General features: G+C 38.5%; 4 protein-coding genes across 4 annotated transcripts; all 4 read left to right on the top strand.

Moving 5' to 3' along the window:
* The first annotated feature begins 402 nt into the window (after window positions 1-402).
* LOC149274378 (keratin, type I cytoskeletal 19-like) lies at window positions 403-4,562 on the top strand. Its single transcript, XM_089505564.1, has 8 exons — window positions 403-894; window positions 1,455-1,537; window positions 1,658-1,814; window positions 2,292-2,453; window positions 2,915-3,040; window positions 3,328-3,548; window positions 3,808-3,836; window positions 4,468-4,562. The coding sequence occupies exons 1-8, from the start codon at window positions 403-405 to the stop codon at window positions 4,560-4,562; spliced, it is 1,365 nt and encodes a 454-aa protein (XP_089361690.1).
* A 1,009-nt stretch (window positions 4,563-5,571) lies between these two features.
* LOC149274377 (keratin, type I cytoskeletal 17-like) lies at window positions 5,572-9,400 on the top strand. The gene is made up of 8 exons (XM_089505615.1): window positions 5,572-6,039; window positions 6,313-6,395; window positions 7,250-7,406; window positions 7,661-7,822; window positions 7,940-8,065; window positions 8,286-8,506; window positions 8,992-9,023; window positions 9,303-9,400. The coding sequence occupies exons 1-8, from the start codon at window positions 5,572-5,574 to the stop codon at window positions 9,398-9,400; spliced, it is 1,347 nt and encodes a 448-aa protein (XP_089361741.1).
* A 5,218-nt stretch (window positions 9,401-14,618) lies between these two features.
* Window positions 14,619-18,078, top strand: LOC149274376 (keratin, type I cuticular Ha6-like). The gene is made up of 8 exons (XM_089505614.1): window positions 14,619-14,966; window positions 15,091-15,173; window positions 15,786-15,942; window positions 16,025-16,186; window positions 16,542-16,667; window positions 16,969-17,189; window positions 17,651-17,682; window positions 17,912-18,078. Exons 1-8 carry the CDS (start codon window positions 14,769-14,771, stop codon window positions 18,076-18,078), a joined length of 1,146 nt encoding a protein of 381 aa, XP_089361740.1. The 5' UTR covers window positions 14,619-14,768.
* A 5,511-nt stretch (window positions 18,079-23,589) lies between these two features.
* On the top strand, window positions 23,590-26,252 carry LOC149274375 (keratin, type I cytoskeletal 19-like). The gene is made up of 6 exons (XM_089505613.1): window positions 23,590-24,087; window positions 24,172-24,254; window positions 24,463-24,619; window positions 25,154-25,315; window positions 25,755-25,880; window positions 26,028-26,252. The coding sequence occupies exons 1-6, from the start codon at window positions 23,590-23,592 to the stop codon at window positions 26,250-26,252; spliced, it is 1,251 nt and encodes a 416-aa protein (XP_089361739.1).
* The last annotated feature ends 790 nt before the right edge of the window (window positions 26,253-27,042 follow it).

Here is a 27,042-nt window from a genome sequence, read left to right as displayed (position 1 = left end):
GCATTATAGTTGTTTTTTTTTTTTTTACTGTAACAGTGAAGAAGTTCACATTCTGCAGTTACTAGGAATTTTTGCAGAATTGTATTCATTTGTAGGAATGTTTCTGACACATACAAGTGGAGAAATGAATTTTACCTGCAGCTAGCACTTAGATAATTATCTGTTACCTAGATAGCTGTCGTTGGACATTTGAGAACTGGTTTTAAGACGTGGCTTTTTTAGGGGTGGAAATTTTGTCAAACAAAAAAAAAAGAAAGAAAAAGCTGTCTTGGAGTGCCACACCCCCCCAATGGACAGCATAAAAGAAAGGGCATAAGACAAGGTTAGTTGCACTCCTGAATCTTTGGCCAAGCACATTTTTGGTCTGTTTCCTTGTTCTTCTCATCATCTCTCACCATCACGATGAGTTACGGTTTCAGTCAGAGTTCTGTGAGGACAAGCAGCGGTGTCTCCTCGAGGCTTAGTGATGGAATCTACAGAGCAGCCAGTGTCCACGGTGGATATGGTGGATATGGTGGATATGGTGGATCCGGTGGATCTGCCATGTCTGTGTCTAGTGTTAAATTGGCATCATCAGGGGGGTCTGGATTTGGATTCGGTTCTGGATTAGGTGGTAGGTCATCCTTTGGTGGAGGGGTAGACTTTAGTTCTGGGGCATCTTATGGTGCTGGCTTTGGTGGTGGAGATGGATTACTTTCTGGCAATGAAAAGTACACCATGCAGAACCTCAACGACCGTCTGGCCAATTATCTGGATAAAGTACGTTCTTTGGAGGAAGCCAACAACGATTTGGAGGCTAAAATCCGAGATTGGTACTCAAAGCAAACCTCACTCACTGTACGTGAGCAGAACTTTAGTGGCTACTACACCACCATTGAAGAACTGCGGGACAAGGTAAGGCTTTCTAAAGTTCTCAAAAAGAAACAATTTAACTATATTTATTATTCTCATGGTAAAAGAGTATACATATTCTTTAGTATTCTCTGAAGCATGAAAGACCTTAATTTTATACCCAAAGTAACCCAGACCTTGCATTAGTAATACAGACTACATTTTCAAGACCAATGTCTACAATCCATACTTTGTAAAGAATAAAAACTTTAAAGAAGCTAAGAAAATATTTATATAAGAAATATTTATATGCTATATTATTCTCTAGGTCTATGACCCTAAACAAAACATTGAGCATGCTATGTTTTTTTAGGCTTGGTGATGAGGATGGCCAATAATAGCAAAGAATATTGTCTTACAAAAGCAAAGCAATAGGTGATTTACTGTTACCGTTTACTGTTTTCAAAATTACATTTTTTAAAAATGTTTTTGGTGTTAGTGTTGAAAAAAAGGAAAAAAGAATATGGTACAATTTCCTCTTTAATCTGCCAAAAAAAGTCGGTGGCAGATCTCAGCTGTGCATTGTATATCATGTTCACTCGTGCCCTTCTCTTCCTCCTTAGATCTTTGCTGCCACAATTAATAATTCCAAACTCATTCTGGAAATTGACAACGCCAGGCTGGCTGCTGATGACTTCAGGCTGAAGTAAGTGTTTTGCATCCTTGACAAAATCATTAATGTACACATTAAAATCACAAATCCTGGACAGGCTGGGCCTGTATGTCCTTGCCATATATTGGTATTGATTTCAATTTGCAAACACAGGTATGAGAATGAGCTGTCCCTGCGCCAGAGCGTTGACAATGACATCAGTGGCTTGAGACGTGTTCTGGATGAACTCACCATGACCAGATCTGACCTGGAACTCCAGATTGAGGGTCTCAAGGAAGAACTTATTTATCTCAAGAAGAACCACGAGGAGGCAAGATCATCTATAGAAATTAGCATTTATGTTACCTTTAAAAACCAAAGTGCGACTGGTCGATTAGAGCTTAGATATTATGGAGACATCTGGAGGCAGATGTATTTGGATTAATGATGCCCATTCTTGATCTCCACCACTGTCTGCTCACTGGCCACTTTCGTACTTCACACACCATTCCACTTTTCTTCACACCTTGTCAGTTCTATAGGCACTTCTCCTTATACACCTATATTCAATACTGTACCTGAAATCCATTATATTGTAAATGCAGTAGCGGAGAATAATCCTTAATGGCAATCATTGGGTTCCCAATGCTTGCCAATTGAAGACCTGTTAGCAGCGGTAGTATTTTTGGCACACAGTGCAAATGCCTAGTCTGCCACTGGATAAGGTGGGCTTGATTATCTTGTGCTTGAATGTTAATGGCAACCTGGTACCTTAATGATAATGTCATCTCTTTCTTGACCCGGGTAGGAAGTGAGTGAGAAGAAACAACAAGCCGCCGGCACAGTCAATGTGGAGTTGGATGCTGCACCAGGAGTCGACCTGCTCAAGACACTGAACGACCTGAGGGAGCAGTATGAACACATTTCAGAGAAGAACAGGAGAGAAGCTGAAGCTTGGTTCACCAGCCAGGTAGGGCATTCCATCATTCATGAATCAGATCCTGAATATCTCCTATGCAGATATGCTGAGTATAAATTCAATGGCTGACTATTCTTGGTATTAGGTTCAAGGCAACCTAGACTACTGTGTAGGGGGTCTTGGCACTGGTTACGCAAGACACACTTACCTATAATAATTACTGATTGTTAATTGTGCATGTTAAGAGTACCCACTCTAGAGCCATCAGACCCATAAACCAGCTTTCCTTAATATTCCACTTCTTTGAAAAAGACCAAAAAATACTATAAGGAGGCAATACTTGATGGTGACAAGTTAAAAACAGTCACTGTAAATTATAGCGATTTAGCTATGTTTAGCCTCTATGGCATCACATAAGGGTCCCATACAACTGAAGGGGCTGAATCCATTTATAGGGTTTCAACATTATATCTGGCTATTTAAGTGTGACTGTCGCTTCCCCAATGTTTAAGGTTGAGACTCTGCAGAAGGAAGTTACCACCAATACTCATCAAGTACAGACCACCAAGAGCGAAACCACAGAGCTGAGACGCACCATGCAGGGACTGGAGATGGAACTTCAGTCACAACTCAGTGCTGTAAGTGATGACGAGAACCTTATACTAATCGCCTAAATGACCTTCATACCCACTATATGTTGTAACACACTGTAAACCATTATAACCTTTTAATAGGCATTACAGTGTCCTTAAGGTGGACAAATATCTCTGTTTAGTAGATATTAATACTTCCTCCAATTAATTTGATTATAATGGTTCTAGGTCATGTTTCTTGAAAGGCCTAGCAATACCAATATTAGATTACTATGACTGTAATAACTGATTATATGTATGAACCAATAACAAGCAAACTTTTTTAACTTTAGAAAGCCAGTTTGGAAGCCGCACTAGCCGAAACAGAAGGACACTATTCTGCACAACTCTACCAGATCCAATCTACCATCAGTGGTTTTGAAGTTCAGTTGAGTGAACTCCGTGCAGATCAGGAACGTCAAAACCAGGAGTACAAAGCTCTCCTAGACATCAAGAGCCGTCTAGAGCAGGAGATTGCCACATATCACCAGCTCCTGGAGGGAGAAGGTGGCAAGTAAGTGATATTATTTACTACTTCCATCAATTCCGATATTTCGGTTGTAGGCAGGGTCTTATAGGGATGGCTATTGGGGCTTAGGGTCCATGGGAACTTTAGAAACCATTTTAAAGTCTAATTTGTCTGTGTTGTAAATATTTTAGCACATTTATAGTTTGTAACAATAAAGCATTATACCTTATGCCTTTCTCAAAAACGTACTAGGCACTGTTTATATGGGTCATATATATTGACATTTTATTCCATCTTTTTCTAGAATTGCCAGGGGAAGTAGCTCTTCATCAGGTGAGAAATATTTTCTATCTATCTATCTTGATCTCTCCATCCATCCTTCCAAGGTCCACCATGCTACTAGTCTGGTTACTTTAGGAAGATACATTTTTTAGGGTTCTTTTTGAAGCATCCTGTAGAATCCTGAATGCAGTTGTAGATGCCATCGGCACCCAACGATTAAGCATGTTTTCTGTCTCTGCTCAGATAAATGTAGGTGTATGGGTCAATGTCTCTTCCACTTCATCTACCTGTGCTTGTATTTACTTGCAATCTCTGAAAAGTCCTTGGTAAGAACATGCTAAGGAAACTAGTTCAGATGCCTTCAACCCCAAATACAGTCTGTAGCTTCCAAAGGTGCACTAGGCTTAGGAGACTTGGGTTGAAAGAGTCACTTTTTGAGAGAAGTGTTGGCAACTATGAAGTACTGTCTGGTATCTAAAGACCAATGTTAAATGTTGAGAGTTTTTAGTGGCCAATAAAAGATAAGATTGAGTACATCAGGACTCAATCTTTAGGACATTAAGGACATTTTTTTAGATGCTGGAGGCCAAAACATTGAATTTTGTGATATGTCCATCTTGTGTTTAACTTAGATATGGGTAATAGTAGACATCATTCTCTTTTTTTAATCCTTCCCTTTTAGGTTCATCAACCACAACAACAACCAAGGTTCAAGCCATCATAAAGGAGGAAATTGGTGGAAAAGTTATTTCTTCCACATCGCTGAGGAGATATTAAACAATTAACCCAAGATCCATCATCCATCATGTCGTTGAGGAAACGAAGAGTTGTTTTCAACAAATGAAATAGCTTCACAAATGGGACATAAGAATTAAATTACATAACTTTACAGTGTTGGGGGCCATATTTTGTGCTCAAACTTGCCTTTAAACATCATATACATAGTTTAGGTTCTTGTCACTATATGATCTGTACATCAATCTTTCAGACAACTATGTAAGTAACGGATGCATTTCATTACACAGCACTGGCATTCAGGTCCACCATGTTTTCATTCAAAGGAATATTTCACCTATTTTCTCATTTTGCTAAAACTGAGCAAATAAAAATTAGCTTTGTTCAACCGCATATGTGTGCTGACGTTGACTATAAATAAGAGCCTCCTTGTGATTAATAAACATACATTCATTGAGGGCATTCATTGATATGAATCACAAGAATAAACTACATAACAATCATATTGTGTTGAACAAGTAACAAAATCTAAGAAACGGAATCATTCAATGATGTGGGTCTGCTGCTTTCCATATTCATTGTCATCGTTGACATGGGCTTGTGACACACACTTTTATTGTGTTATATTGTCATGTCGGAAAGGAATCATGGTTAATACAGTTATGTACAGTAAAATGTGCCCGATTGTGTGAACTGGGTAAATTAGTCTTTGCTTTGACAGCTAGTCAAATAGAATTTCTGTCCCCACAATGTGATATGCCTTTGTTTATAAGACTTTATGTTTCACAGGGAGGGGTGTATATCCATGTCAAGTGGAAAGGCATTACAAAAATGTATGCTTACATGGCCCATTGTTAACGATTACTTTGATGAGTCCGAATAAAAGATCAAATGGACGTAGACGCTTATAAAGTTCACATAAAGCCATCCTACATTTGACAACACCTATGAACGTTGATATAAATAAAGTGGATCTTCGAGTAAGAAAAACTACCAATCTCTGTGCTTTCCAAGTCAACTCCATCTCCAACTCCAACTTTTATTCAACACTATGACCTTGAGCCTAGGCATTAGGAAAGCTTTGTCTTATGCTGGTTCTCTTAAAGCAAGCTATTGCCATGGTGGCCACTATCCAAAGATCTCCAGACAAACATCTTCTGCTTGTCCTGAAGGTTGCTCTGGTGCCATTGGAGTTTGTATAGGTTCAACAAGTAAAAGAGTTTCCCGCACTCGTTTTGGCCATGGATTTGAAAGCGTACATGGTGGTCATGGTTATGAACTAATTACCTTTGGGGGCCATCAGAGCACGAAACATGATCTTGGGTTTCACATCAATTCAAAGGAAACTATGCGACTACTAAATGACCGATTGGCGACCTACCTAGAGAAGGTGGGCTCGCTCGAAGAGGAAAACACAGAGTTGGAGAGAAAAATTAAAATGTGGTATGAGAAGCATACTCCTCCAACATTCCCTGATTCCAGCAGTAACGTCAGAACAATTGAGGAGCTCCGGAAACAGGTATCTGTTTTTATAGAAAAACAATTATTTGGTATTCATGAAACCTTAAGGTTGCTCAGTTGTAACCATTTTATTATTCAATATTCACAGTATTTCACTGTTTACTTTTACATCTGGAAGCAGCCCGAGCAAAAAATATTTATTATTGGCTTACTAGAAATCATATATCAAGGCTGGCACTCTACTGCCTGTACTTGTATTATATAAACTACAATTTATAACTTTAAAGACCAATTTAAAGACCTAAAATATATATTTCCAACCTTTTTACAGATCTCTGAAGCCACAGTTGAAAATAGCAGTCTCATTCTGCTGATAGATAATGCCCGTCTGGCAGGAGAAGACTTACAGACCAAGTAAGCACAGCAATAAGCAAAAGAAAATGTATAGAAAAAGCATGGAGCTTATAGATAAACCTGCAACATTTGTATCAAATAATTTTTGTATCAGACTTCTAGTTGTAAAGATGACAGTGCTGTCAAAATACTGTAATCAGGAATCCTAAACCTCAAGGCTGGGATTTTCGCATCATGGTTGTCCATGTAATGGAACAAAGATAAAAAAAATAGGAAAATTTATATTTTTTTCTGGATTAAAAGTAAAGAATGAAGATACAGTAATTTGACGCACTGCATTGGGCCATATGGCCCGTTCTGCAATGAAACATACCCATTAACCTCACACCAGACCTGTCAATGATATTAGCTTCCTGCTCCCATGATACATTCTAGATGTATTGCTACAAATCAGTTGTGGGCTATGCTGTGAATAATTTGTTTCATCATGAGCAAGGTTCTAATACAGGGGCGTCCAACCTGCGGCCCTCCAGCTGCTGTAGGACTACATCCTCCATACTCCTCAGCCAGCCCCTTAGCTGAAAGAGCATTGTGGGAGATGTAGTCCTGCAGCAGCTGAAGGGCCGCAGGTTGGACGCCCCTGTATTAGAACCTTGCTCATGATGAAACAAATTATTCACAGCATAGCCCACAACTGATTTGTAGCAATACATCTAGAATGTATCATGGGAGCAGGAAGCAAATAACACACACAAAAAAATAACAATAAAAACAGAATTTTAAGAAAACTGGCTTAAAATTTAAAAAATTCCCAGTAACAGATTTCATAGGATAACTTGTAACAATACAAGCAGTGTTTATTTACTTTTACTTTTATATGTTTTCATGGACGGTCCTACGTTCTGTCTGTCTAGATATAATATGGAGGCCAGCCTGCGCTATGTGGTTGATGCAGATGTAAGTAGTCTTCGAAGAGGACTTGACGGACTGACCCTTGAGAGAACCGACTTAGAACTCCATCTGGAACACCTCCAAGAGGAACTGGTTTGTTTGAAGAAATACCACGAAGAGGTAATGTGCTTTGCAAATCTTTATTATAATGACGTTTTGGCCAGGGAAGTCCAAGAGTCATCTATGCCCCTTTGGTCTTGATGACTGGTCCAATGTAGTTGGCTTCTTGTATATGCACTGCATCTGTGAGTGGCCAAGATACATGAATATAGTTATAAAATGAGATTTATAAGCATAAATAACAGCCATGATATTACACAAAGATAATATATTTGTGAATGGTGATCATGCTTCCTTGTTCTATGGCTAAATAGGACGTGAACTCTTTGCGCACACAACTCGGTGCCAGAGTCAATGTGGAGGTCAAAGCTGCTCCCGTTGTCAACCTAGGACAGGCTCTGGCAGAGATCCGAGAGGAGTACGAAAAGTTAATGGACAGGAACATAAAAGAGGTCGAAAACTGGTTCATTGCTCAGGTACAACAAATTCATATTACCTACACACCTAACAAGTCCATCTCCTGATAAATCATGTATTCTTTAACTCATTATGACAAAGGAAGTCAACAAACAGAACTGTATGTTATGTCACAGAGTAAAGAGCTCAATTGTCAAGTGAGTGATCGATCTGAACATTTGGAGTCGATGAAAAGTAAGGTCATTGAGTTGCGACATAATGTACAGATCCTGGAGATAGATCTACAGACCATCCTCAGCATGGTATGTTTTCCCTGCATGGATAAATATAAAATAAAGATTTTTAGTGATATTGTTTTGTATTTACATAAAAATATTCATATTCTCTTAGAATGAATGAGATGAGAATCTTATTAAAAATTACGGGTGCTAAGACAATGAAAACATTGACCCCACCAGTTAGACATTTCTTACCGTTCTAGAAACGTTCTTAAACTTGATAATATATACCATACGGTTATAGAACTCTGCTCTGGAGGAGACGTTGGCTGAGACGGAAACCAGTTATAGGTCCCAGTTGTCCCAGTTACAAGGTCTAATCAACAACATTGAAGATGAACTGAAGCAGCTAAGGTATAACCTGGAGTGTCAGAACCTCGAGTATAAGATTCTAATGGACGTCAAAACGCGACTGGAGATGGAAATTGCCACATATCGACGTCTCCTGGAAGTAGAAGACATTACGTATGTACTAAATAACAAACATTAACATGTGTATCTGGTGTATCTCAATGTAAACAAAACCTAAATAAATTATAATGTTGTTGGACAGAGGTTGATCTGTCAGTTAAAAAGTGGGTCTGAAAGGAGGGCCGATGAAGATCATCAGGTGAGTGGAGAGACCGGGTAGAAGATAATGACTTCTTCATCTAAGAAAATGACCTAAAAACTAAATTTTACAAAGCTATTATAAAGTTAGAAATTAAATAATAAATATTTGACATTTGACTATTGTGGACACATCCCACACACAGCACGTTTTTGATGATTTTTTACACAGTTATATTCCTGCTGCTCCAAATATCTTTATGTGTGAGGTTTTGAAATAGCATTAAAGGTTTCTCTAGAACCCGTTCAGTTATTCGATAATTATTGTAATTGTTAATCGTTCCAATTTAAACCCTGTGAACTTTTCTCTAATGTACTTAAACTTGTGTCTTTGTGCACAGAATGCCAACATCCCACTACCCAGAAACAAAAGGTAAGTGTTAAAACAACCTGCATTGGCATGAAATCATGGGACTGTCTGTGAGTTATTGGCTAATGCTCTTTAACTAGAAAACGAGGAACAATTGTATAGATCAAAAGTCATTTTATGTATGGATTAAAATGCCTGAAACATTTAGCATAAAAGTGTAGGCATTGGGTTTCCATAGATCAAACATACATTTTCTTTAGGTCCTTTAAGAGAAAGGTGTATTGGAGAGAAATTGAAGAAAAGTAGAAAAAAATGTGACTTATAATAATGTCTTGTTTTTAGAATCCGGCGGCGGATTGAAAATTGTCTCAATCACAGAAGAGTTTGAGGATGGAAGAATTGTGTCAACTCGTGAGCAAATTCACCATATCAAGAGCTAGATGTACTTTCCAAACCTTGGTCTCAACCCTACGATCCTTTATTGTTTAAACCAAGTCAGGTCTATGTATTTTTAGATAAAAGCCCCTGCAATTCGCACCTATTAAAAAAATACCCCCCCCACCGCCAATACAAGAAATGCAAAGGCAAATGAAGCCTAATGAAATAATAACATACCTAAAATATGTAAATAGATTTTTTTTTTATTGAATTCTGTTGTCAATCAATATTATTATTAATGTTAATATATCTGATATATTTTTCTAAAATGTTATTGCTTTTTGCACTAGGCTGTACTGTATGTTTTCTATCCCTGTTTTAATTTATTCAATAAATTCCTCCTGCCGCAATGTCTGTGTACGTTCTGCTCTGTTAAACCTACAGATGATTTCATAGGGAAAACAACAAGGATTTTTCCATAACTTCAAAAGCACCTTGGTATTTTGGGATCTTTAAAACACCTTGTTGATCAGTGGAGTCACCGTTTCCACTGCTTTGGACGTATCTTAACACGTAATCACAGGATTTCATTGGCCCGAAAAGACCAAGTGCAGCTAATTATTAGAAATGTTACAATACATCATTAAATAGAACCGTATGGATACTTGTATCACATTCCATTTGTCTGTAATTAGATCAATGACTTGAGTTGGAAGTGGTTCTTTTTGTTTATGGCGCTTTAAATCATCTACCCTCGTAGGTCCACCACACAAACTTCATACAAGTTTCCCAAGCTCAGATGAAGCATCATTAATAAGACAAAGTCAGCTGTTTTTCTGAATTTTCTACAAAACACTGTTATTCTAGATTTTAGAGAACATACACAATTCCAAGTAAAAAATATAGTGAATGAGTCAGTGGTGATAAACTTTGAGGACCCACAGGAGCCATCAAAGTACTCTACACAGCTTGTCGTTGGTCAAGTAAGATGGAAATTCAATGGGTTTTTGGTTAGTATAAAATGTTCCGTTCCTTGTTTAAACATTAGATCAAGATGCGATCCTATGGCTCAGCTCCTGATTGGTCGGATCTGATTAACAATTATTTTTGTTATTATTACTACTATTGAATAATATGACGGTAACAGCACCCATGCCTTTAGGACAGTTTTGGTTTATTAAGGTTGTTGTGCTTGCAGTGTTCAGCACATATATTGAATATAAAACTTACTATATGCAGAAAACAATAATTTTACGAAATACCAAAGGATGACCTCATCTGAATGCTTACGACTGATTCTGTTTCATAGGAAAGGCAATACCTTGTGACTCTTTTAAATAGCCCAATATATAAACCTTTATTGTCGTCAAGTTGAGTTGGCTACTAAAAGCCCATTTTAAACTCCATTTGCTCTAAAGAGCTATTTGATGGTGCTTATTGTACCTCTTTGCTATTTTGTTAGGTGCTAAGACACAATATGTGATATTATTTCAGCATAGTGCCCCATAAACCCTTTCACTGATTGGCTGAAAGCGAATGATGGTGGTCCTAACGCCCTATCAACCTATGGAATGTTCCGGCTGACTGGACCAGGTTACTGGATCAGAATCACTTTTCCTCATTCATTCCTTTTGCTGTTGTCTACACTAAACAGACCTATGTAATCAATATATTTTAATAAATAATACATATGTAAAAACCAGCTTTGTGTTCGTACACTGGAACAGCCATCTTGACTTTCAATTCTGGAGAGCTACGTGATTACTGCGCCCCATTAGGTTCTCTTCCCCCCATTGTTCGGCTGCTGATTGTTGTTGATTGGTTCAGAGCTGCATTCGACTGGTGCTAACAATATGCCAATATGCCAATAGTATAAATCCATAGAAAAATAAACAATAAGCAGACAAAATCTCAAAATGCTACTTATACAAATGTATAAAATTGTCCCCTTGAAGTAAAGGCTGTATTCCACACCAAGGATTTGCTGAATTTAGATGAAGTCACACATCTGCTGTAAGTAATACGATTCACTCAGTTCACCTGCTAGCTGTATTATATGAGTTTGGCTTTGACTCAAGTAGTAAATTACCGCGAAAACAATTAGACTGAATCATAAACCAATCCCTAGAAATAACAGTTGGGTGCCGAAGGCTTCACCGTTCAAGTTGTATGTTAAAGACAAACAATCGCTCTTTATACCTTTTTATGCCCCTATGAGTCCCTTTAAAGGGTAATAACTATAGTGTAAATAAATTTTGACACTTATGAAGTAGCTCTCCAGGCGTTGCACAACTATGACTCTCGTGACAGCGTATAGCTGGCGTGGACGTCAAAACTTCAAGTTTGATCGTTTTAAGTTTATATTCTCCATAAGGCAGATAATTGGGGTCCTGCCAAAGGGCACGTGTCTCTGCCCACTATGGCCTTATTCCATTTATATTGTCCATGCTAATCCTTCTACAGTCTTTGGTCTATCCCACGGGTATTCGTGACTAGCTTTGTGCATGTTGCAAAATAGCATTTGATCCTCATTTGATCCATACAATACACACGCATTCCAGATCTCCGTGGCTTGAGTGGCACTAAACTACCCAAGTCTGTTTTTCAAGCCTGTAAAGAAATCTCTTTACCAACAGTTTCCAATTCATAATAATTCGAATGAAAATCAAAAGGAAGTAACTTATGACAAAATAATTGTGTATGATACTTGATCTCTCCATATGTGACCATTTAAAATACTTACAGTTTAACATTGAACATGTGTATTCATTACGTTGCATATGTATGTCTTGTAATGTATTGCTCTATGCATATGTATACATTTATTATTGTATCGAGTTATTGTGCGTTATTAACCCCTTAATGGGCGATCCCTAAACCCCTTGAAAACAATGCATTTTGAGCCCGTACATGTACGGGCTTTGTCATTAAGGGGTTACCAGCCAATCAGTACAAATGTATCCTTTAAAAAAGAGAGTGGAAAAAACATATGAAATGAACAAAATTTGTATTGTTTTAGAGCAGGGCCAGACTGAGGATGACGAGGCGGCCCCGGCATTTTAAGGCCAATGGCCACCTAATCACATAAGTGCCGCTGCCAGCTGGATATATAGGTGGCCAGACATATCCAGCTGGTGGCTGCACACCGCATTAGCCCGGAACTAGTTTAGAGCGTGCATTCTCATTCTTAACCCCTGCATTGTTTTCAATGGGTTTAGGGACCACCCATTGTCCTTAAGGGGTTAACCATCCTATTTCTAATTTTTTCCCAGCTGAGCATGTTTAGCATTTACATAGTAAGTATCCATAATAGCAACTATTTCCTTACAATTTATAAATACATCATTAAGAAAATTCAGAATTTTTCCCAAGCCCTATGAGAAGAACCATATGGGTTAATAAAACGGATATGTAGACACGTCTGATTTTACAATCATCCTTCAAACTCAGATTTTACAATATATGAACCAGCAATCATAAAATATGTTACAAGACACCATTAGACTATTATTAGTAGTTTGGGTGGGATTGCAAAGCTGTTATTACAAGTAATAAATAAAAATAATTCAAATAATAGAGCTGTTTTTGCTCCATCAAAGTGATTTTAACCTCTTAATGACAAAGCCCGTACGTGTACGGGCTCAAAATGCATTGTTTTCAATGGGTTTAGGGACCCCCATTGTACTTAAGGGGTTAAAAAGACGGCACACCGTCCATAAAAAAAGTAAATAAAAATATTAACCCCTTAATGACAAAACAAATGCATTGTTTTCAATGGGTTTTGGGACCGCCCATTGACCTTAAGGGGTTAATCAAGACGAGAAAATAAAAAGTACTGCTAACTACAATTCTAAATATAACCCTAACCCCAAACTTCTCTGCTCTGAAGGAATTACCAATAATACAAGACGTGAGCCTGATGAAGGGAATTTTTTTTTAGCGGTTGTACCAAACTGATATGAAAAAATGTATATTTCCATGATTTTTCATTATATGTTACATTATAACATGGTATGCCCAGTTTTAATGATAAAGGATGACATATTAATAAAAAAAAAGAACTATTAAAATTAAATGTAAAACGTAAAATTTACGTAATACGAAAAGAGCCTGGAGAAGAACGTATAACTTTTGAAGGGTCACGCCACGAACCATTCCAAAAGATAATCAGAAGATGGAACAGTGTAAAAGGCCACCAGTTGACTCAAAATGCTCAATATATGAATTGCTCTGTGATAATTTAAAAAAAACAAAACATTTTTATTCTACATTAAAAGCCACTGAAGTCACTTGACAGACCCAGGAATGATGATATAATACTGAGCAAAGCCCATTAGCATCGTAATTGCTAAATAATTACATTTAATATGTGAGGAAAAAAGCATAATAGGCATCATTTGAAAAGTGTATTAAATTTGATAGTGTATGAGGGAATGTCACATTTACTGTATCATGAGAAGAAATGAGGTTGGGCTTTCTGTAAAAAGAGTTTTCTGTATGGTGATTTATAAAAAAATATTGCAGTTTAATTGTTACCATTTATTAAAAACAATAGAACAATGGTGTAGATATTAACATAAAATCACTTATTTCATTCACTCACTCTATTTGGAAACAACACATGGCCATTTTATTGGAAAACCCACCGTGGCCCAAAATGTTGAGTTGGGCAGCACTGAGACTCTCCTCTGTTTAGCAAAAATAATTGTAAATTGGAGCAAAATGAATCCAGGTAACAAACGGTATCTTCTAGGACTGTTGTAAGCGTTTATAGAATTCACGATTTCAATTTGTAATAACTAGACCTGATTGTTACCAGTCTATAATGTCAGGTTCCAACAAAGTGTGTCAGTGGCTTCTTCCAACTCATTCTTGTAACAGCATCATTTAGTCGGGGTGTGGACCATACTCATCTGTGAAGTTCAACGTTACTATAAATGAGTAAGAGCTTTAGTAGTTTTAAACATTACATACATCCTCCCATTACCCTGAAGCCTGTTAAATCTCCATTAAAGTCCATTCATTCTTCGACGCCTTCTCTACTTTTATAAAAGGAGACCTTATGGCACAGACCTCTTGTACTTCCTCGCTCAAGCTTCAGAGCAACAATTAGCTTTTTTGCTTCAAATACAACCCATCATCTCCATCAACATGAGCCACAGTGTCAAACAGATGCACTCAGGATCAGTCAAAGGAAGTAGCCAAGTATCTTCAACTCACCACAGTCGATCTCATAGTTCTCATCACGGAGGCTTTCAGAAGGTCCACCAGGTTGTCAACCACAGAGCTCCCAGCGTTCACGGAGGGTCAGGAGGGAAAGGAATCTCCATCTCCAGACATTATGCTTCCAGCGTAGGATGTAGCTCTGGTTTCAGTCATGCAGATCACTTTGGAAGTCAAAGGGTCCACGGAGGTTGGAAGAACGACGGCATGTTCTGTTTCAATGAGAAGGAAACCATGCAGCTTCTGAATGACCGCCTGGCTTCATACCTGGAGAAGGTGTGCTCTCTGGAGCAAGAAAACTCACAGCTGGAGAGGAATATCCGTGAGTGGTACGAAAAACATCAACCTCACGCGTTGCCTGACTTTAGCAAATTCTTCAAAATGATTAAAGATCTTCAAAGCCAGGTGAGTGTATTATTTTTGAAGGTGACGTGCAATATTTACAAATAAAGGAGATAGATGATGTAAATAATAACCAAGCACCTATCCTACCTTGTAGTAAAACTGACTCTTCTGTTGTATGCCTTAGATTGCTGCTTCATATGCAGAAAACGCTAAGATATTTCTACAGTTGGACAACGCCAAGCTGGCTGCCGATGACTTCAGAAACAAGTAAGAATGAAAACAAACAGAAGAAGGGATTAGAAGGGAGAGGAAATTCGAGTTTCAATACCTTCCTTTTATTGTCTTCCAATTTAAAAAAAATGATAGAGCTTTGACACCAGAGAAAGAGTCTTCTCTAATTAGGCCTATGTGCAACAATGAGAAATATGGATAGCCTCAATCGCAAAGAAACCATAGAATATCAGCCTGGGGGAAACAGTAGTGTGGTACCCCAAAAAATGTTTTAGTTTAAGATAAATTGGATACGCTTTGGCCAAATGGTGAAGGAGATGCATGGACAAAAGGGGAGAAACAATCATGATATTACATTAAAAGCTAAATGTGGAACTGGTGTCCGTGGCTCAACCTAGCAGGTGGTCCCACCGGCTAGCACATCCTATCATAAAATAATCCATTCATAAAATACATCACTTAGGTTTGCTTATTTTCAATAATAATAATAATTAAGTTAGCAAAATAAAGTAATTATGAAAATATATCTTTGGACAGAACATTTTAGTGGTCACATTTATTGAGATACAGGTAGTTCGTCTGTGTGGCCTCTAAATGCTTATCAATAGTTTGTTGTATTTTATTTTCATTTTTTTTACCTTTTTTCAGATACGAGATAGAGCAGGGGCTCAGAAGCAGCATCGAGGCTGATGTTCAAGGTTTGCGCAGAGTCCTGGAAAGACTGAACATGGAGAGGAGTGACCTAGAGATACAAGTTCAATGTCTCCAGGAGGAGCTACAGCAGATGAAGAAAAACCACGAGGAGGTAATGAATAAAGGGATTAACCAGACTGTAATAATAATAATAATAAAACCAAGGTCACTCATGGTCTTATATGACCTTCCAGGAGGTCAACTGTCTAAAAGCCCAACTGGGAATGAGAGTCAACGTGGAAGTGGACGCTGCTCCATCTGTAGACCTGAACAAAGTCTTGTCTGAGATCCGACAGCAGTATGAAAACTCAATGGAGAAGAACCTAAGAGAAGTCGAGAGCATGTTCCTCGCAAGGGTAACTGATTTTTTTTATCAACCCTCTATTATCATAAACAATTGAGTGAATTTCATAGCAGTTATTGTTCTGTTTGTGCAACTCCATGTTCATGAATGTTCAATACTCCTTGTCAGTTGTAATGAATTAGACAATGTCCTTCCAATGCATTGTTCAATACAAATATAACAATCATATATGCAACATTTCTTTTACATATTTGCCAAATACATGAAGAAAATGAAAAAAAAAAATCACTACTCACAAAAACATGATAGCCAATGGCTCCGAACACTCACTTTTTGTCTTACCTTCCTTTATCAAGTAAAAAAGAGGTTGATATTCTCAATTTTCAATGATCTTTTCTTATTATAAGAGTGAAGAACTGAACCGTGAGGTTGTGTCTGGTTCTGAACAGTTACAGTCGGTCAACAACGAGCTTATCGAGTTAAGACGCACCTTGCAGACCCTGGAGATTGAACTGCACAGTCAGCTAAGCCTGGTATTATAACAAACGTCAATTATTAATATGCATATTAATACAAAACTAATGAACACAAACTATTATATAAAAGTTACAGGTGATACAACATTGCCCTAAATATATATCTTTCTATCATGTTTGTCACAAAAGTTTGATGGCCACAAGCTTCAACTTCAGGTATCTCTGACATAATGGGCACCTTGTAAACCCACACTCTTTTTGGCTTGTTTTCTATGTTCTCATCCACCGACACGACACGTATGTTTATTTCTCTACACTACTGAATTATTTAAACACATGGGTGTTGTAATACATACAGAAATCAGCGCTGGAGGGCACCTTGGCAGAGACCGAAGCCAGTTACAGCTCCCAGCTCTCCCAGTTACAAGATCTGATCAACCACGTAGAATGCCAGCTGACGCAGGTCCGATCTGACCTGGAGCAGCAGAATTATGAGTACAAGATCCTCATGGACCAGAAAACCCACCTGGAGATGGAGATCGCCACCTACAAACGGCTACTGGAAGGACATGACTTCCAGTATGTAAAGTTTCATGATATGTGTTTCTAAACTGGGCAATTACGAGAAAAATCATCATCAATACACTAATACGCATAGTCATCACAGGTGTAGTCCAGCTTGATCACCCAGCTGATATTGAATTCTAAGACCCTATATAAATATGGATCCGGTATCTCTGGTGAGATATTTCCCTTACTTCTTATACTCTACATGATTTCACTACATTGTTACATCAATACTTAAGTGACCTCACCATCTTTCCACAAGCAACATGTGCAACCTCAGCATGCATAGATCATATTATCTCCCCTACCTTGCTGCTCTAGACCGAGCAGGACATTGCCACAGGCAAGCTGATCTAATACCTAATGATAACAAAGGACTCAAATCTGTTTTTTAGAACATATGGGGCAAACATTTGGAATTATTAAAAAAAAATGTTCTAATATTTGATGTATCTTATTTTTTTTCTCTACAGTGTGACTGGGCATGGGCATCATGAAAAAAATGGTAAGAAGCACAGCGTCTTATTATAAGTGTTGCCTTATTTTTGTCTTTTTTTATTTCTGTTATATTATTACTTATATTAGGATACAACACCCTGCCAAAGATCTTTATTAACATTTATTAAAATATAATGGTTCCATCCTCTCACAACTGAGTTTGAACTGGAAACATAGAATTGTCAGTTGATTAAAATTGTTCACGGTTCCCTAACCTCCAATGTCTGCTCTTACAGAACGCCACCAGTCTGTGAAGATCCAACAGACCACTGAACGTGCCCACCAAACAACTGAACGTGCCCACCAGACCACTGAACGTGCCCACCAGACCACTGAACGTGCCCACCAGACCACTGAACGTGTCCACCAGACCACTGAACGTCTCCGCCAGATCAAGCTGTGAAACCACCACACTGAGAAAATTCTTAATTGTCATTTGGTCCTAATTACCGGTTCATCATATTCTTCTAATCTGGAAGGACCCAGTCTGTCTCTATGTTCCGTTTTTAATCTTTTCTAGCTCTGTAGAAAACCTTGTTGATGGATTTGTTTTTCTCTTGCTCCTGTCAACAAATTAAAGTCTATTTTATGCATCATTGATGTGTGTTTTATGTCTGTTCATTATTTTACTCTACCCTTTGAGATCATTAAGAAAATGTCCTCACAACCACAATGGAAGGAAAAATAGAATGTGAAAAAATTTATATTTCTAGATACTGGTTAATATGAAAGAAAACTACATATGTAGGAATTGTGATTATCTATGTGGATGACCTTAGAGAATGAAACCATACTTAGCATTTTGTCCAGAGCAAAGATTCCACTGCAGTCTTTAGTTTTTGCCCCTGTAGATAAACATAAAGTGGTTGGTGGTTGTAATGGAAACCAGAGGGTCTACGGGATGTCCCTGGCCATCGTTGTCACCCTCCTGCTAAATCCAAGGCTCACTACTTCATGCTAATCCTACTGGACCTTTCTGCTGCTTTCAACACTGTAGACCACCCTCTTCTCCTTCAAACTCTTCATGCTCTTGGTCTCCGTGACACTGTTCTCTCCTGGTTCACGTCCTACCTCTCTAATCATAGCTTCAGTGTCTCCATCTCCAGTAACACTTCCTTCTCCTCCTCTCAGTCGGGGTCCCCCAAGGCTCAGTTCCAGTCCACTCTTTACACTTCTTCAATTGGCAAACCAATCACACCCTTTGGCTTTCAATACCACCTGTATGCTGATGACAACCAGATCTATCTATCCTCTCCTGATGCCTTGCGTCTTTCTCTACCTGGGTGTCTGTACGTTTCCTGAAACTCAATCTCTCCAAAACGTCTCATCTTCCCTCCCTCCAATGCCAAGATTCCCCCATCAGTTTCCCTCAATGTTAATGGTGCCATCATCTTCCCGTCTCCTCATGCTGCCTGACTTGATGACACTATATAAAACAATAAATAATAACAAATGTCTATGTATGCTATGCACAGTGTTTGGAGCCCATCTTGCAGTCAAGTTCAGGATATTTGGGGTAGTTCCTTATTGGTCAAAAAAGTATGCATTTGGGAAAAAAACCATCAATGTAGCCTTTGAGTGTTATAATCGTTCTGTGTATATCTTAATACATGAGAGAGAATGAGCTATGCATTTACTCACCGGTGTAATATGTTTTTATTCAGCTTGTTTTGATGATGACATCATATTTAATGATTTCCTGCCCTTTTGAAGGCTGAATAGGATAATAAATGTTAATATAAATACATGGAGGGCTTCACTAAGGAGGAATCTAATTGGAGATAAAGAAATAGAGATATTCCTTTCTAAAAAGATGAACCGTAACTTCGGAATCTAATTTACCAGCGCCTCCAACCGGACTGTAAGCCAGATTTACCTGTTTCAAACAGCTGAAAGGTTACAAAAAAGAGAAAATATAGGATATCTCAAATAAAAATACCATAATTGTTGATGGAATGTTTTTCTCTTGCTCCTGTCAACAAATTAAAGTCTATTTTATGCATCATTGATGTGTGTTTTATGTCTGTTCATTATTTCACTCTACCCTTTGAGATCATTAAGACAATGTCCTCACAACCACATTGGAAGGAAAATAGAATGAGAAAAAATTTATATTTCTAGATAATGGTTGATATGAAAGAAAACTACATATGTAGGAATTGTGATTATCTATGTGGATGACCTTAGAGAATGAAAATATACTTAACATTTTGTCCAGAGAAAAGATTCCAGTATATAGTTTTTGCCCCTGTAACTATACATAAAGCAATTGGTGGTTGTAATGGAAACCAGAGGGTCTACAGGATGTCCCTGGCCATCGTTGTCACCCTCCTTGAAGTGAAAGCCGGCTACAAGGTAGACACAAAATTAACACATAACATAGTGGCAAGGGATTACACAAACAACATCAGCACCAGACTAATCTCATCACACAAACGACAATGGCAAATACACAACAGAGGTAAAGAGATTAGGGAAGTAACACTTAAATGTAGACTCATTAAATATATTCATAATACACATAGAAATCGAAATAAGGGGGTGAAAATGCAAAAGGTCACCATTTAATCCCTGAAAGCCAATATAATATTACGGTCCCTATATTCCTCCTAAAATGGGTGTCTAGTGTCCATTACAGTGGCATTAATACCCCCTAGAACATGGCTTCTGTATGCAAATAAGATTGTATCATACTCCAGAGGCATTTAGAAAAAATAATCAATAAAGCAAGCCAGTTTACCATTTTACCGTGTTGGAGCTCTACACACTATATGGACAAAAGTATTGGGACATCTGACCATTACACCAACAGGGACTTTTATGACATCACATAGTTGATCCCCTTTGGACCTATAACAGCTTTCACTCTTCTGGGATGGCTTTCCCCAAGATTGTGGATTGTGAGATCAGACGCTGATGTTGGACAAGAAGTCCTGGCTTGCAATTGGCGTTCCAGTTCATCCCAAACGTGTTCGATGGTGTTGAGATCAGGGCTCTGTGCGGCCGGTCAAGTTCTTCCACACCAAACTCATCCAACCATGTCTTTATGGACGTTGCTTTGTGCGCTGGGGCACAGTCATGCTGAAATAGAAAAGGGCCTTCTCCAAACTGGTGCCATAAAGTTGGAAGCATAGCATTGTCCATAATGTTTTAGTATGTCCCCTTCAAACCTCATCTTCTCTGAGATTTGACTGTTTACTGACCCAGACTGATGGCCCAGTTAGTCATCTGAGTTCCCCTTTTGCTTAATCCGCGTCGGTAATTAGTGTAGACGAGTGCTTTATGTTTTTTTTTATAATGGAGCTTGAAGCCATAATTTCTGGCAAAGTGTCAAAAACTAAAATATGCAGGCTAATGATTCATATGCCAACCTGTCTGCAGCCTAGTTCTAAAAAAAATGTTGGAAGGCTGATATTTGTTGATGCTGAATGTATAATGTCAGTACTAATCAGCAGCATGACGGCAGTACGGGTCCCTGCATTTTATGCATCCCCCCATACCATGATGGCCTACTCACTGCTAAATCCAAGGGTCACTACTTCATGCTAATTCTACCAGACCTTTCTGCTGCTTTCGACACTGTGGACCACCCTCTTCTCCTTCAAACTCTTCATGCTCTTGGTCTCCGTGACACTGTTCTCTCCTGGTTCACCTCTTACCTCTCTGATCATAGCTTCAGTGTCTCCATCTCCAGTAACACTTCCTCCTCCTCCTCCTCTCAGTCAGGGTCCCCCAAGGCTCAGTTCCAGTCCTCTCTTTACACTTCCTCAATTGGCAAACCAAGCACACCCTTTGGCTTTCAATACCACCTGTATGCTGATGACAACCAGATCTATCAATCCTCTCCTGATATCTGTCTTAGATTGTGTCACCAAATGCCTTGCGTCTTTCTCTACCTGGGTGTCTGTACGTTTACTGAAACTCAATCTCTCCAAAACCAAACTTCTCATCTTCCCTCCCTCCAATGCCAAGATTCACCCATCAGTTTCCCCCAATGTTAATGGTGCCATCATCTTCCCTTCTCCTCATGCTGCCTGACTTGATGACACTATATAAAACAATAAATAATAACAAATGTCTATGTATGCTATGCACAATATTTGGAGCCCATCTTGCAGTCAAGTTCAGGATATTTGGGGTAGTTCCTTATTGGTCAAAAAAGTATGCATTTGGGGAAAAAACCATCAATGTAGCCTTTGAGTGTTATAACCGTTCTGTGTATATCTTAATACATGAGAGAGAATGAGTTATGCGTTTACTCACTGGTGTAATATGTTTTTATTCAGCTTGTTTTGATGATGACATCATATTTAATGATAATAAGATTTCTCTTTTGAAGGCTGAATAGGATAATAAATGTTAATATAAATACATGGAGGGCTTCACTAAGGAGGAATCTCATTGGAGATGAAGAAATAGAGATATTCCTTTGTAAAAAGATGAACTGTAACTTCGGAATCTATTTTACCAGCGCCTCCAACCGGACTGTAAGCCAGATTTACCTGTTTCAAACAGCTGAAAGGTTGCAAAAAAGAGAAAATATAGGATATCTCAAATAAAAATACCATAATTTCAGAATAGTTTGTGCTGTGAAGTTGTATAATGTTGTAGTTTAAAAGGAGAAGGTAACATGTAGCCCTAAGGGCAAGAACCAACCACTATACTTGGGAACTCTCCAGGTTTGACCCAGAGATTGCTGGGTGAAGCACCGCTTCTCCGGTTCTCCAGGTCAAGACCCGAATCCTCCGGGCCACGAGAGTGGGGGTCTTGGCTCCCTGCCCATTTTTCCTTTAAATGGGGGTGTTTCCCGCTGCCGTCAGCGGGAGCGCCCCCCGACATCAGCAGGGCATCCCACTGACGTCATCGGGAGCGCCCCCGACATCAGCGGGAACTCCCACTGACATCAGAGACACCGATGTCATGGCCGTGTCCCGCAAGGGGATGCTCCGGGGTAACCGGAGCCCAGAAGTTCCCAGGTATGCCAACTACATGTGATTGAAAGATAATGATCTACAAACTTATTTCACACAGAGTATCATGGCGTCTAGTTCTCTTCAATGAAGGCACCAGCTACTTGAAGTTTGCTGGAGAATTCTGCAGAAGAATTTACAATTTAGGACAAAATACAATGTAGTTTTTCTCACTGTATGGAATATAACATTGTGTGTTCATATAGCCTTTGGTATGTTTTATTCGTGGTTCTAATTTCATTAATGGTCTATCACAAAAACATTTTTAAAAAAAAATATCAAATAGAGTTGTATTGAACTTCAGTACGATCAGCAAATAGCATCCCTCACAGAAATGGAATAAAACAATAAATCTGAACAGATCAATGAATAAAATGGTCCAGAAAGAAAGACTTTTATTAAGTAGACCACTTTTGAAACCTTCCACTAGAACTACTTTTTATACATTACCCCCGATGCCCTGTATGATTAAATTATGCATTTTATGCTGGTTATGGCTGGGTTTTGGATACAGAAAATTGTGTGTCAATATCTACTACATTTTTTAGCATTCTGTATTTTTGCTAACTTTACAAGAAGGTGGACACGTCAAAAAGGGCCATCTGACTTCAAGACACATTGCATCACAGCTATGCTTTAATGTTTTATCCGCATTTGTCATATAATAAGGGTGTGCATCAAGCCAATTTCTACTGTTTAAACATTGTAATAAAAACTCATCAATGACATCCTTTTCCATTTTCGGAGAACTTGCATTTTAGTTGCTTGTTTTGCATTACAGGCTTCTTTAAAGGCATTGGATGCTCATAAAATGATTAATAATGCTCAGCAACACCCCTTGTTCTTCGTATAAATACAGTGGCAGGGCTGAGGGGAATATGCACTTCTTCAGCGATCTGCAATATTAGCTCAACTGTTCTTCAAGAATCCATTACTTGGTAACCATGAGCCATCAATCCACCGGCGGATTCTCAAAGCAAAGCTGCCATGTCCCCAGACATGTCTCTTCGGTCCATCTTGGAAACTTCCATAAGAAACACCATGGAGACTCCCACTTTTCCCTTCATGGAGGATCCCATCTTTCACAGCATGGAGGTCACTACAGAGCTCCAAGCGTACACGGAGGATCAGGAGGTAAAGGCATCTCAGTCTCCAAGCATTCCTCATTGAGCCACGGTAGCCATAATCATGGTGCCCACTCTAATAATCATTTTGGGAGCCACGCTGGCTGGAACAAAGATGGTCTGTTGAAGGTGAACGAGAAGGAAACAATGCAGGTTCTGAATGATCGGCTTGCATCATATCTTGAGAAGGTCCGCTCACTGGAGAATGAGAATAACCAACTGGAGAGGAATATCCGAGAGTGGTATGAAAAACATCAACCCACTGCTTTACCTGACTTCAGTAACTACTTCAGGACCATTCAAGAGCTCCAGGGACAGGTAAGACCTTTTAAAAATGATCACTTACAAACATAAAGAATGTGAGATAATGTAATAACAATGACCGTTTTGCATATTTCACAGATCTCTGCAGTGACTGTGGAAAATGCCAGGATTGTTTTGCAGATAGACAATGCTCGGTTGGCTGCTGATGACTTCAAAAATAAGTATGTTTTCTATACCATAACTGCAAAATTATACGGGGAGGGATTTGAAAAATGAAGGTTACGCTAAAAAGAAAATGCAACAAATAGAAGGCTATGCGTTTTGATGGCAACAAATCTAGTTTTGTTAATAAAACAAAGACAGCAAACTAGAAAATCTACAGTGTTATCTGTTTGAGATAATAATACTAATTTATAACATTTTTGATAGATATGAGATGGAACTCAGGCTGAGGAACAGTGTGGAGGCAGATGTCAATGGTCTACGCAGAGTTCTAGAAGGACTGAATGCGGAGATACGGGACCTTGAGGCGCAGGTCCGCGACTTTCAGGAAGAGCTTCAGCAAATGAAGAGGAACCATGAGGAGGTATGGTTTACAGAATTAGCAATGTGATAATTAATTATCTTAAAAAGCCAAATTATAGAAAAAGAATTTTCTAAAAAATATCACTTTTGGTGGAAAGTAGTATGACACCCTTCAAAGTATTTTGACTTGAGGAATTGTTCATGAGGTCCAGAAAGGATAGACTTTGGAAGTCAGTGGATTTCCAGTTGAGCCATTGTTGAAGTCAAATAAAGTCATAGAAATTGTAGGGTTCTCTATGCTTTCATGCTCTCTAATACTCAAATTAGGACATATTTACGATATACTAAATAAAAGATAATCTGATGATTTGTTCATATTTGCCTACATCAGGGATAGGCAATCTTCGGCTCTCCAGATGTTGTGAACTACATTTCATGTGATGCTTTGCCAGCATTATGACTGCAAGAGCATTATGGGAGATGTAGTCCACAATATCAGGAAAGCCAAAGATTGCCTACCCCTGGCCTACATGATTCAATCTAGCCACCATTTTTGATCTTATAATAAATACATTTGGTAACATTCTTACTTTAGGAAGTGAATGCTCTGAGAGCTCAGCTGGGACAGAGAATCAACGTGGAAGTGGATGCTGCTCCGTCCATAGATATGAACAAAGCCTTGTCCGAGATCCGACAACAATATGAAAACCTGATGGACAGGAACCTGAGGGAGGTCGAGAGCATGTTCCTGCAGAGAGTAAGGAGGTTTTTCTTCTGTTTTAGAAACTTAAGGAGGACTACCTAAAGGGCACCAACAGAATCCACAGTGCTATAGAACAAAAAGTTACATAGAACCGTATATGAAATTCTAAAAAGGAGACCTTCCTACAATAACTTACAATAAAAGGGTGTATCTACCTCAATATAGTCCAGCTTCCTTGAAGATGTATCAGTTTCAAACATCAAAACCAAAATGTAACATGACTACATTTTTATTACACACCTTTCATTATCTACATGTATATTTTGCGGACAACGCACCTCAGCTTTAAATATACTATAAAAAATTGCCCCTTCCTTTTATTTTTTTTGAGAAAGACGTGTGTAGGATGAAATAATATTAGATTTCATGAATTGAACTGTCTATTTTTTAACTGTACCTAAAAAAAAATCATGTATTTGTGGGTTTTGTGTAGACTGAAGAGCTGAACCGTGAAGTAGCATCTGGTGCCGCACAGCTACAGTCTGTTCAGACTGAAGTCATTGACCTGAGACGCACTGTCCAGACCCTGGAGATCGAACTACAGAGCCAGCTAAGCATGGTATGATGTCATTTGTTGTCTTCTGGGTCCTGGTGTGAATACGTAATTATTTAGTCGCACATTTATAAATATCCAGTTGTGATTATATGCACTGAGTTTGATAATACAATTATAATATTATACCCTTTTTTTAATTTCTGACTATAGAAATCTGCTCTGGAGGGCACCTTGTCAGAGACCGAAGCCACTTACAATTCCCAGCTCTCCCAGTTACAAGGTATGATCCATGCTGTGGAATCCCAGCTGGCACAGATCCGATGTGACCTGGAGCAGCAGAACCACGAGTACAAGATCCTCATGGACCAGAAGACCCATCTGGAGATGGAGATCGCCACCTACAAACGCCTACTGGAAGGACATGACATCCAGTAAGTAATGAAAGTAATTGAGGCAATGTTATCATCAAAATAATACTATAGGGACTTAATTAAGTTCTCAGTGTTTCTATTTGATATAATTCAAAAGGAAAGAATAGGTATGAAGTGCATGGTCAACAGACAAAGATGAAAAAGTGCATAAAGTCATGGATACTTCCAAATTCCTGTACTATGTGAGCATTGTTTTCTGAATATGGTTCTTTTTTCATTCTACAGTGTCTCCGGTCACACTGTCATAGATGGAAAACACGGTAAGTGGCAAATTATTTTATCGATATATGGCCATTCTTGCGTAAAACTTATTTTCGGTGCTATTGAGAAAAGCACGTTGTTGTTCTTCAAAAGCCAAAAAAAAAGCAAAAATGTGCTGCTGGTCCTGGTGAGAAAATATTTTTTTCCCTGAATCATATCAAATGATTCATGTATATTTAACTCTAACAATATAACTATACCAACTCAACAACAGTCTACAAGAAGGTGTAAATGGTGGGAAAAAAAAGGTTATTGTGGACAATCGATTAGGTTTTTTTAGGTGCAAAAAGTGAGAAAGCATGGTTTAATGTATGCTTATTTTAACAGGGTCTCATCACAGCTATCAGAGCACCCAACATGACCATCACAAGTGTTAAACATTTGGGAGAGAAGATGAGAGATGAAACCAGCAAGAAAAGCTGCGTGGAATGCAAAGTTTCGACTCTCAAGACCAAGCTGCTTTGTTTAGTTTAATATAGTTTGCTAAATCTCATAGAACATTCTTTTATAGAATAAGCAAAGTTCTGGATGAC

This window comes from Sceloporus occidentalis, unplaced genomic scaffold, assembly GCF_023333645.1.
Source record: "Sceloporus occidentalis isolate IW3139 unplaced genomic scaffold, rSceOcc1.0.p SCAF_335, whole genome shotgun sequence".
Classification (NCBI taxonomy): Eukaryota; Metazoa; Chordata; class Lepidosauria; order Squamata; family Phrynosomatidae; genus Sceloporus; species Sceloporus occidentalis.
This window is presented reverse-complemented; position numbering and strand designations above follow the sequence as displayed.

Excerpts from the sequence above, each read along its gene's own strand:
- LOC149274378 (XM_089505564.1), top strand. The coding sequence starts at position 403 with ATGAGTTACGGTTTCAGTCAGAGTTCTGTGAGGACAAGCAGCGGTGTC. Across the intron at positions 3,041-3,327 it reads TTCAGTCACAACTCAGTGCT|AAAGCCAGTTTGGAAGCCGC; the intron begins GTAAGTGATGAC and ends TTTTAACTTTAG. Across the intron at positions 3,549-3,807 it reads CTGGAGGGAGAAGGTGGCAA|AATTGCCAGGGGAAGTAGCT; the intron begins GTAAGTGATATT and ends ATCTTTTTCTAG.
- LOC149274377 (XM_089505615.1), top strand. The coding sequence starts at position 5,572 with ATGACCTTGAGCCTAGGCATTAGGAAAGCTTTGTCTTATGCTGGTTCT. Across the intron at positions 6,396-7,249 it reads GGAGAAGACTTACAGACCAA|ATATAATATGGAGGCCAGCC; the intron begins GTAAGCACAGCA and ends CTGTCTGTCTAG. Across the intron at positions 8,066-8,285 it reads TACAGACCATCCTCAGCATG|AACTCTGCTCTGGAGGAGAC; the intron begins GTATGTTTTCCC and ends ATACGGTTATAG.
- LOC149274376 (XM_089505614.1), top strand. The coding sequence starts at position 14,769 with ATGTTCTGTTTCAATGAGAAGGAAACCATGCAGCTTCTGAATGACCGC. Across the intron at positions 15,943-16,024 it reads TGAAGAAAAACCACGAGGAG|GAGGTCAACTGTCTAAAAGC; the intron begins GTAATGAATAAA and ends ATGACCTTCCAG. Across the intron at positions 16,187-16,541 it reads AGAGCATGTTCCTCGCAAGG|AGTGAAGAACTGAACCGTGA; the intron begins GTAACTGATTTT and ends TCTTATTATAAG.
- LOC149274375 (XM_089505613.1), top strand. The coding sequence starts at position 23,590 with ATGAGCCATCAATCCACCGGCGGATTCTCAAAGCAAAGCTGCCATGTC. Across the intron at positions 24,088-24,171 it reads TTCAAGAGCTCCAGGGACAG|ATCTCTGCAGTGACTGTGGA; the intron begins GTAAGACCTTTT and ends CATATTTCACAG. Across the intron at positions 25,316-25,754 it reads AGAGCATGTTCCTGCAGAGA|ACTGAAGAGCTGAACCGTGA; the intron begins GTAAGGAGGTTT and ends GGTTTTGTGTAG.